The 11,138-nt window shown below is 35.3% G+C and overlaps 1 protein-coding gene across 1 annotated transcript; it reads right to left on the bottom strand.

Moving 5' to 3' along the window:
• Window positions 1-4,638: 4,638 nt before the first annotated feature.
• TSHB (thyroid stimulating hormone subunit beta) lies at window positions 4,639-9,784 on the bottom strand. Its single transcript, XM_065881904.1, has 3 exons — window positions 9,740-9,784; window positions 5,420-5,582; window positions 4,639-4,970 (listed from the first exon to the last, which is right to left on the bottom strand). Exons 2-3 carry the CDS (start codon window positions 5,579-5,581, stop codon window positions 4,716-4,718), a joined length of 417 nt encoding a protein of 138 aa, XP_065737976.1. The 5' UTR covers window position 5,582; window positions 9,740-9,784; the 3' UTR covers window positions 4,639-4,715.
• Window positions 9,785-11,138: the final 1,354 nt, after the last annotated feature.

Here is an 11,138-nt window from a genome sequence, read left to right as displayed (position 1 = left end):
CTCCTACTGGAAGAGATTAGGTCATATGTCCACCCCTTAATCCGTCAGGCTTGGTTGAGCTTAAGTAGCATGCCTACCTCCATCAGCTCCACTCAAACCATTTGACTTGGAAAAGGATGGGGGGAGAGCCCCCAAAGGAAAATCAAGGTGCAGCTACCAAAAGAAGGGACATGGATGTTAGCCAGGCAAAAATGGTAGGTGAAAGGAGGGTAATAGAAGTAGAGAAAGTGAGACAGAGTTGTGTTAAAAGATAAGTAAGAATTGGTCAAAAGAAATGAGAGGGTAAGGAAGAACCCAACGCTGAACATTAGAACTAGAGTGGAAGATACCATGATATAAGAATTTTTATGGCACTTAAACTCAGACTTGCTGCTCAATAAAGGGGGGAGAGGTAATTTCTTATATAAAAAACAACTTTTTAAAAATTGAGGTATAATTGACATACATTATATTACTTTCAGGTGTACAAAATAATGATTCAATACTTGTAAATATTTCAAAATAATCACCACAATAAGTCCAGGTAACATCTGTCATCACACATAGTTACAGAATTTTTTTCTTCTGATGAGAACTTAAGATTTACTCTCTTAGCAACTTTCAACTATGCAACACGGTATTACTAACTACAGTCGCCATGCTGTACCTCGCCATGACTTATTTATTTTATATCTGGAAGTTTTTTCCTTTTGACTCCCTTCATCCATTTCACCTACCTCCCCACCCTTCACCTCCGGCAAGCACCTACCTGTTATCTTTTTCTATTGGCTTTTTGGGGGTTTTCTTTCCACATACAAGTGAAATCAAACGGCAATGATTGGCAGTCTTTCTCCATCTGACTTTTTCACTTATAATACACTCGGCGTCCATCCATGTTGCCGAAAATGGCAAGATTTCCTTGTTGTCTGCTGAGCAGTAGTCCATTATATATATCTACCACATCATTAACCATTCATCCATCAATGGACACCTAGGTTGTTTCCAAATCTTGGCTATTGTAAATAGTGCTGCAATGAACGTAGGGGTGCATATATCTTTTCCAGTTAATATTTTCATTTTCTTCAGATAAATATCCAGATGTGGAATTGCTGGATCATATGATAGCTCTATTTTCCATTTTTTTAAAGGAAACTCCATACAGTTTTCCATAATGGCTCCACCAATTTATAACCCCACCAACAGTGTACAAGGTTCCTTTTTCTCCTTGTTATTTGTTGTCTTTTTGATAATAGCTATTCTAACAGGTGTGAGATGATATCTCATGTGGTTTTTATTTGCATTTCCCTGATGATTAGTGATATTGTACATCTTTTTGTGTACCTGTTGGCTGTCTGCATGTATTCTTTGGAAAAAATGTCTATTCAGGTCCTCTGCCCATCTTTTAAATCAGGCTGTTTCTTTTTTTTTTTTTTTTTCGATGTCAAGTTACATGAGTCTTTGTATATTTGGGATATTAACCCCTTATGGGATATATTGTTTTCAAATACCTTCTCCCATTTAGTAGGTTGCTTTTTTATTTTGTTGATAGTTTCCTTTGCTGTGCAGCAGCTTTTTAGTTTGACATTTATTTATTTTTGTTTTTGTTTCCATTGTCTGAGGAAACAGATTGAAAAAGAATATTGCTAATACCAGTGTCAAAGAGCATACTGCCTACATTTTCTTCTAGGAGACTTATGGTTTCAGGTCTTACGTTTAAGTCTTTAATCCATTTTGAGGTGATTTTTGTATATGGTGTGAGAAAGCAGTCCAGTTTCATTCTTTTGCATGTAGACGTCCAGTTTTCTCAACACCATTTATTGAAGAGACTGTCCTTTCCCCATTGTATAGTCTTGGCTCTTTTGTTTTATAGTAATTGACCATATATGCATGGTTTTATTCTGAGCTCTCTATCCTGTTCAATTGATTTAGTGCCTTTTTTTTAATGCCAGTACCATACTATTTTGATTACTATAGCTTTGTAATATAGTTTGAAATCAGGACGGATGATGCTCCAGATTTGTTCTTCTTTCTCAGGATTGCTTTGGCTATTTGAGGTCTTTTGTGGTTCTGTACAAATTTTAGAATTGTTTGTTCTAGTTCTGTAAAAAATGGCATTGGAATTTTGATAAAGATTGCTTTGAATCTGTAAATCACTTTGGGTAGTATGGATATTTATTTTAACAATATTAATTCTTCCAAGCCATGAGCACAGACCATCTTCCCACTTATTTGTGTCTTCTTCATGTTCTTTCATTAGTGTCTTATAGTTTTCAGTGTACAGGTCTTTTACCTCCTATCTATTTTTGATGTAATTGTAAATAGGATAGTTTTGTTAATGTCTCTGTTAGTTTTTTACTAGTATATATAAATGCAACTGATTTCTGTACATGATTTTGTATCCTGCAATTAGTTCTCACAGTTTTTTGATGGAGTCTTTAGGGTTTTCTATATATAGTACCATGCAGTAGTGACCATTTTACATTTTCATTTCCAATTTGGATGTCTTTTATCTTTTTCTTGTCTACTTGCTCTGGCTAAGACTTCCAATATATTGGTAAGAGTGGATATTCTTGTCTTGTTCCTCTTCTTAGAGAAAACGTTTTCATCAGTATGATGTTAGCTGTGGGCTTGCATATATGTTCTTTATTATTTTGAGGTACATTCCCTCTAAAAGAGAACTTCTATTACTAGCAGCATCCATTTAGTTATGAAAGAACTCTTTATATTTCAAAGTCAAATGAGAAACAAGAGGGACTCTTTTTAAAGAACTGAATCTCAAACTTCCTCTGCCAAAAACTGACCTATTAAACTTCAGGTCGAATTAAAGACCAGTTCAGAAGATGTTCCAAAATTTCCATCTTTCTCTTCTCACACAAGCAATAATTCTTCACGCCTCCATCTCTAAGTTCTCTATTCATTCTCCCACTTCTAAACCCAAAGAATACTAATACATTCCAAAATAGCATTTCCACATACCCAAGTTTCTGGATCTAGCTGAGGTAAATTTTTGGTCATGCTAATTCCTAAGCTCTTTTCTAAGGATTCTTTGCCTTGGACAACTCCATTTTCAAAAGTAGTTTAAGATAATTTATATATGCATCTAATCCAAATGGACTGCCTTCAGTGGAAAGAAACGAGTTGTCTCTAATGCACCCACTCTAAGGCTCCATGCTGATACAAGGCCACCACACCCATGTCCAGGCCTAGCCTCCTCCCTGAATGTTGAGGAAGCCCATTTAATGAATGTCTTCTGAGCTGGACTGTTTATAAGGGGCCTCACTGAACCCCATAGGCTTTCCACAGCTCAAGTCCTTGGAAAACATTTTTCAGATTCTGTGCAAGTCATGTGTGATTAGTGCCAGTTAGGTTTGATTAATCAAAAATCTATATTTGATATACAGTTTTCAGAGGGAATGTTTTAATTCTACAGCTTTAAGTGTCCATATTGTCAAGTGATATGAGAACCCAAAACCCCAGATTAATATTTGGAGATCATGATAACATTGACTTCACATGTTAAGGTAAGAATAATGTGGATTCATGACTTTGCATATAAATGTACAACTATTCTGTCCCCATCGGCAGAGCATGGGTTTGGTACTAATCCATCTACACCACCTTTAGCATCCCCCCTTGGACACTGTCAGCCTGCAGGCATTTACAACATGCCCAGATGAACCAATGACTAGGATATAACAAAGACAACTGGCCCTGCTGACAAATGATTTTCACCCAATGGCAGCAATTTGGATGGAGAGAAATGGAAAAATATAGGATAAATCATCTTTTATGAGGTCAAGTCTGCAGGGCACTAGGTCTGTCTCACTTCACGCAGCTATTGAAACCAAACTCTCATGAAACAGTACCTAAGGAAGGAAGAGAAAAATAAACCACTCTCTAAGCACATTTACTGGAAAACAGTGTTTAACTTGAAGGTTTAGGTTAGAATTTAGGATGATTCCTCTCTGTTAGATCCCTTAGCACTCTACCACTATTCCTAAAATCTTTCATAATCATACTAGTTTTTCATGACATTGAAAGCCAAAACAGCATAAGTTGCTGGAAAGTGTCTCAAATTACCTTAAAGACTACAAAGGATTTAATCTTCTACATGTAAAATGATCGTGGCCTCTTTTCTAGGCTTTTGGAGTATAACTTTCATAAGTCAGTAGGCCTACCAGAGTAATTAAATTAAATAGATTAAAATATACTGTTTACTGAGTTTTGGTAAAGTTTTATCTTGTGTATTTGAATGACAGGATAAAGTAGTATATTGCAAATTTCATATATTCCTTACTCTCTCTCTCTACTCCAGCCCCGTTTCAGCCTTTGGAAATAGGTGTGTCCAGTACGCTGACACGGTTTGTTCCTTCAGCCGTTGATCACATTACTCTGTAGCTTTCCCATATTCATTTTCTATGTCAAGACAAACCTCGTAGCCCTCTGTTAAGAGAGCCTGATTAACGCTGTCTTTCATTAGTATTTCATGTTCCTGTTCTCCATTTTACCTGCACTCTGCCCTTTCATGTGGAAAGCATCCTTCATATGAGCTGGAAATGCTCTTTCACTCACCTTTTCTTCTAAAGCCCTTAAGCTCACTAATGCATGAATGGGTATGGGTATGGATGAAATAGTACTCAAATATACACATGGTGGTGTGAAATATTTTGGTATTTTATTAGTTTTATTCCAGGTAAACACATTTAACCAAATTGCAAATTACATCGCAATTGAAGTTAGATAGAAAATCCCACCACATAGGACTTCTGAGGTTTGGTACAGTAGTTTGTTTTGATGGCTTCATGTATACAATCACTATAGTCAGTATTACACTTGCCACACTTACAGCTTATAGCTACAGGGTAGGAGAAATAAGGAGTAACATGGCGTGGGCATCCTGGTATTTCTACAGTCTTGTACATGAAGTCTCTATATGTACAAACATCCTGGGACAGAGCATATTTGGGAAGAAACAGCTTGCCATTGAAGTCCTGAGGAAAGAATTAAAAAAGGAGCATACTGTGATAGGACTTTAGAAAATATATAGATAATGGAAATAGATAAAAATCAATTCACTTATATTCCTTTGTCACAAACAGGACTGGAGGAGGATTCCTTGGTACCATTCCCCGGTACTAACTCAACATATCCACACTAAGTCCCATAGAGACAAAAGTGACACCCCCTTTTACCTTATATCATGAGAACAAGATAAGTTTTAAATAAATTTTGGAAGTAAAACTGTTATAAAATTATCTGTATCCACTGTGCTGAGTAGATACTGTAACCTGTGTGCTCTACCTCTACAGAGCCAATAACTATTAGATTTTGGAAATGAGGTTGTGTTTTATCTCATTTTCTCTCTGGATAGAAATGAGACTCTGGACTGAGTCTAGGTTTATCTAATTTTCAGCTAAAAGAAGTGAAATGAACTACATACCCGTGTCATACAATATCCAGCACAGATGGTAGTGTTGATGGTTAGGCAGTAAGCACACTCTTTCCTTTCGACATGCATCATATACTCAGTTGGAATACAAAAAGCCATCGCTTGCCCACATGCAAGGCCAAAAAGCATGGACATCAGGAAGATAGCAGTCATGCTAAATCAAAGATAAAATTAAAGAATCTATTACATGTATCCTTTAGGACATTCAGAAGGGACATTCAGAAAGAGCTATAATGTGTGTGTATGTGTGTGTGTGTATAAATATATGTATTTATTGAATGCCTACTTTGTCCTAGGCCCTATATTAGGTGTTTTTACATAGTTAATACTCTCAGTAACCTTTCTTTATATATTTAGATGTGCCTATGATCCACATACCCCATAGTGACAGAGCTCACATAGTGAAAGTCCTGCTTGCAGGTGCCACTTAGCTCCACTGGGCAGTGAAATGGCAAGCCTGAAACACTATAACAGAAAAGTGGCAGGGACACATTTGTCAACTAAGTACAAAATAATTCATTCAATGGAAACAATCAAAATACCTGCCTTTATCATTATAAGAAGTGAGTTAACAGGCTTCAGTAAGGGCTTTCCCAGAAATGTGCTTTTCTAAAAACGTTGATTCAATAGCTTAAAAGGCCAACAAACTGGTCATAATAAGAAAAGGCAAAGAAATCAAGGAAGTGCATAATCAAACTTCAGTACCAGCTCAATGCAAACAGTCTTGCATATGATTCTACCCAATGCCTGTCAAGAAAGACAAGGCTAAAGGTCAGCTAAAACTACCACTGGTGTTAAGGGGCTAACCTAGAAATCTAAAAACCCCTCTTCTCAACCCTTAGGATATCCTTTAAGGTTGAAAGAATTAGAGTTGGAAAAATAAAATTATTTTACACAGAAGTTGTATGGAATTATCTTAAAAAGATTGTGGAGGCAAAAAATACAGATTGACACAATGAGAGTAATACAATCAAGGATGACAGGTCCACTGTAAGTTAGCCAGGAAAGTAAAATAAGTTTTGGGTGAACGGATGACAACAGAGGATCCACTGTGCCTCAGGCAGAATACGTATCTCTATAGAGCCTGTCTGATGAAGAGTGTGTTCACTATCAACTGGACTTTGTAATGAGTTGGATAATGTTATGACTTATAATTATTTAAGTTTTGCTACTGAGAGAGGGTAATCAAGTTTCAGACTTTTGGAGGTAAGTTGATCACTTCAAAGATTGTACAGTTAGCTAGGCATATTTGGGTTTTTTTCCTTCTCAAGTATCATTGTCAGAAAAGAAAATACATATCTTAATGGAGTAGTATTACCTTTGAACACAAAATTGTTTTACTATTCTATTAAATAAATTATAATTCATTAAATGTTGTTATTCAATCATGAAAAATGTATCAAGATTTTTCTCAATTTTTTTCTCAAATCTATCAATTATATCCCAAGAGCATCTTTAAGCTACATACACTGAAACTTCCATTAACTGAAATCTCATAGACTGCCTCAGTTAACAAGAATTTTTGTCTTTAATCAGCTCGTAAGAAAAAAATGAAACCACATTCAACAAGCTACCAGGTATTTATTTTAAATGTCAACTTCCAGAGATTAGTGGCCATTCCAACCAGTCTCCTGTTTGGAGAATGAGAATTGCTGATAAATTAGACAAACATATATTGAGCATTTAAAGTAGGCACTGACAGACACAAAATGGATAAGCTATGGTCTTTGACCTCAAGGGCTGACAGTCTAGTGAAGGAGTTAACTATGAACACTAATAATAAAAATATATATTGTTTAACTGAAAACACCAAGTGTTGGTGATGATTTTGAGCAACTAGAACTTTCATATGTTGCTGGTGGGATGGTAAAATGGTACATACAAATATTTTGAAAATCAGTTTGTTTCTTATAAAATTAAACATACACTTAACTGATCACCCAGCAATTCTACTCCTAGATAGTCACTCAAGATAAATAAGAACAAATGTTAACAAAAAGTAGGTAGTGTTTTAAGTGCTCTGAATGACTTGAAATTATGACTCTGACACCCACAATAATCAAAGATTTTTTTTTCCTATATAGACAAGGAGGTGAACTAACCCATTAAGAAGTGTTTTCTGGTGAATACTTTCAAATAAAATTTGCATATTTAAGCATTCCTTGGAGGTTTTTTGGTATTTCAATCATGGAGCAAAGTTATAAGAATTCCTTGCTCATAGAGTCTGGTTTTCTCAGTGCTTCACAAACGTGAGCTCCCTCTATGGTATAGAGCTGGTTCCATTATTTTAGAGCCATAGACGTAGAGGATCCTCTGCAGGATCTTAAAAATATCGACTGAGGGACTTCCCTGGTAGTCCAGGGGTTAAGACTTCACCTTCCAATGCAGTGGGTGCGGGTTCGATCCCTGGTTGGGGAGCTAAGATCCCACATGCCTTGCGGCCAAAAGATATAAAACAGAAGAAATATTGTAACAAATTCAATAAAGACTTTAAAAATTGTCCACATCAAAAAAAAATGGACTGAGTAAATGATATAAAATATTCACCTGTCATGATCATATGGTTCTTGCCCATCTAGCCAGCCAGCTACTGAATTTTTGCCATAGGAAATAATTAACTTCACATATTTTAACTTTTAGCTCTATGTTCTATATAAAATAGATATGTGCTGACCTAGTGGTGAGAATATTGGTCCTGGAGTTAAGGAACAGAATTCTATTTCAAGATCTCCCATGGATCTATGAGAAATCGACTAAAATATTGAATCTATCTGGGCCTAATTTCCCCATCTGCAAAACAGAAAAAGACAAGTACACCTGATCCTTTTTAAAACTGTAGAAGAAAAAACCGTTTTGGAACTTTTACCCATTGTTGTCATATTCATTATGGACACTTTACATTGTCTGAAGTTCCTCTTATAAATGTAAAACTCCAAATTAACAAAAAGAAAAATTAAAAGTGCTGAATCAGCAGCAGCAGTAGCTATATAACTTAGTAAAGAAAGTAAGAATTATTCTTTCTCTTTTATTGCAAATAGTAAAATTTCACCCAAAGAATCTTTCTGGGGCTCAATTTCTTCAGCTCTAAAAGAAAAGGCTTAGAACCACAAGATGATCAGGAAGGACTTTTCAGCACAAATAGACTATGATCCTATGTGATAAATTAGTGTCTGGTCCCTGGTCTAAGAGATAGTGACCTAGAATTATGCTTCCAGATTTTATTGCAATTGTGTGTAACTGAGAAATTAAGAAATCTGTACCTTTATTTTTCCATATACTCTTTCCTAAAATCATAATAAGTATAAAACAATACATGTGAAGCACTTGGAATGCTACAGAAAACTATGTATCTATATAATACTGAGTATATAAATCAGTGTTAGTTAATACCTCCCTAGATGATCTGCCACAGTTTCTCCTTTATTGTCACCTGGATTCTCATCCTCTGTAACTTAATTGCCTCTTTTAAAATCATTCATAAATGATTTATTGAGCACCTAAACAGAGGTGTGATTTTAGGCCCTAAATGATGAGAGATGCCCTTTTCAGTGCCATGACCACTATGTCTACACTTTCAACATTTGTACTTATTCCAAGATATCCTCTTTCCTTTGCCCCTTACCCAGCCTTTTCTCTCATCTTTTTGTTCTCACTACCTTCAGTCTTAAGCACATTTCTCTCTAATCTGCTAATTGCCTTCACCAATCTTTTCTCCCCAAATCCCTTACTGTGCTATGAAAAGAATCAATTGTCCACCCTGTGAACTCCAGGAAGTTCACTAAAGCAATACAGTTTTCTAGAGAGCAAAATGTACTATAAGTCAGGTGTGTGCTTTGGAAACTATCCAAGGGGGGTTAGCTATAACTAAAACAATAAAGAGTAAATTACCTCTGCAGGTACCCAAAACTGAATTTATTCCCAACTTTTCTCAGAAGTACATTATCATCAAAGATAACCATTAGTAATTGACAGGATTTAATACACAGATTATTTAACTGATTAAAACATTTAAATCAAATGTAAATAGTAAGGGAAGGCCATGAATATCAATCAGCCTTCATTAGGAAATTGACCAATTTTTCCTCTTCTTTGAAGTCAGTAGAATATTTTCTTATCCTTACATATGTAGTTCATTCATCTTCACCTATCACTGAACAATTTTGGAGCAATAACTAGAATTTCTAGAGCCTATCAAAGCAAATTGTCACTCAGCATTTGCCATTTTGAAATAAATGCTAAAATGATGAAAATGAAAATAATTTAGAATAACAACATTTCATTTCATAATGCCTTCTCAGTGTAGACACCTACCTTACTTTGCATTGGGGAGCTGATGCTGTAATGACCCAGACTAGAAGCTCTTGGTTCATTTTATACCCTTCAGGATAATTCCTCTCTGATCTTCTTGTTTATATAATCACGTTTGAATTACCGCTTCCTTATCTAAAAACCATCTATTGAAAATTCATACTGAACCCCAAATAAAATGTGTTTAGACAAACAATTTCACAACATCTTCCTCTGGAAACTCTGACATTATTGCAGCACGAATTTCCTTTTCTCCTATTTCAAAATAAAATTACCCTTGTAAATATATCCTTTATTAATATTTATTAATAAAGGAGAAAAACACAGAAGGATAAAAAACAAATTCAAAACAAAAAACCCTTAAACATCATCTAAGTAAGTCTTAGGAATGAAAATTTTTGGTGGGCTTGAGTGCCCCAAATTTTACCTAAATGTTCATTTAGAGATATATATAATTATTGCTCATCTATAAAGCAAAGGTAACTTCATTATGGTAATCCAGGACAATTGGCATACATCTTGCTGATTAAACCCTCCCCAAAATTAGTTCAAAATATAGTATTTGTTTTTTCTTTGGATTTAAAAAATAATAAGTAAAATTTACATGTGGGAAACAATAGTCATCTAAGTAAATGGCCAAATATTTTGAGATGTCAAAATGATTGAGTGCAAATCCTGGCTCTGCCATTTACTAGTTATATGACTTTAGCATGCTTGAGCTCTCTTTACTTCAGTGTCTTTACCTATTTAAAGATAATATCAGTTTCTTAAGAACTGCTTTTGCTGCATCCCATAGGTTTTGGGTTGTTGTACTTTCATTGTCTTTTGTTTCTAGGTATTTTTTGATTTCTTCTTTGATTTCTTCAATGATCTCTTGGTTATTTAGTAGCATATTGTTTAGCCTCCATCTGTTTTGTGTTTTTTAAGTTTTTTTCCCTGTGATTGATTTCTAACCTCATAGCGTTGTGGTCAGAAAACATGCTTGATACGATTTCAATTTTCTTAAATTTTCCGAGGCTTGATTTGTGACCCAAGATGTGATCTATCCTGGAGAACATTCCACGTGCACTTGAGAAGAAAATGCATTCTGCTGCTTTCAGATGGAATGTCCTATAAATATCAGTTAAGTCTATCTGGTCTAATGTGTCATTTAAGGCTTGTGTTTCCTTATTAATTTTCTGTCTGGATGATCTATCCATTGGTATAAGTAGAGGGTTAAAGTCTCCCACTATTACTGTGTTACTGTCAATTTCCCCTTTTATGGCTGTTAGCATTTGCCTTAGGTATTGAGGTGCTCCTATGTTGGGTGTATAAATATTTACTATTGCCATCATCAAAAAATCTGCAAACTATAAATCCTGGAAAGAGTGTGGAGAAAAGGGAACCCTCCTGCACTGTTGGT

Source organism: Phocoena phocoena, chromosome 1, assembly GCF_963924675.1.
Source record: "Phocoena phocoena chromosome 1, mPhoPho1.1, whole genome shotgun sequence".
Lineage (NCBI taxonomy): Eukaryota > Metazoa > Chordata > Mammalia > Artiodactyla > Phocoenidae > Phocoena > Phocoena phocoena.
The sequence above is the reverse complement of the archived record's forward strand: the minus strand, read 5'-3'. Positions and strand labels throughout refer to the sequence as shown.

Coding starts and splice junctions, on each gene's coding strand:
- TSHB (XM_065881904.1), bottom strand. CDS start 5,581: ATGACTGCTATCTTCCTGATGTCCATGCTTTTTGGCCTTGCATGTGGG. Junction 4,971..5,419: donor CTGGATATTGTATGACACGG/GTATGTAGTTCA, acceptor TTCTTTCCTCAG/GACTTCAATGGCAAGCTGTT.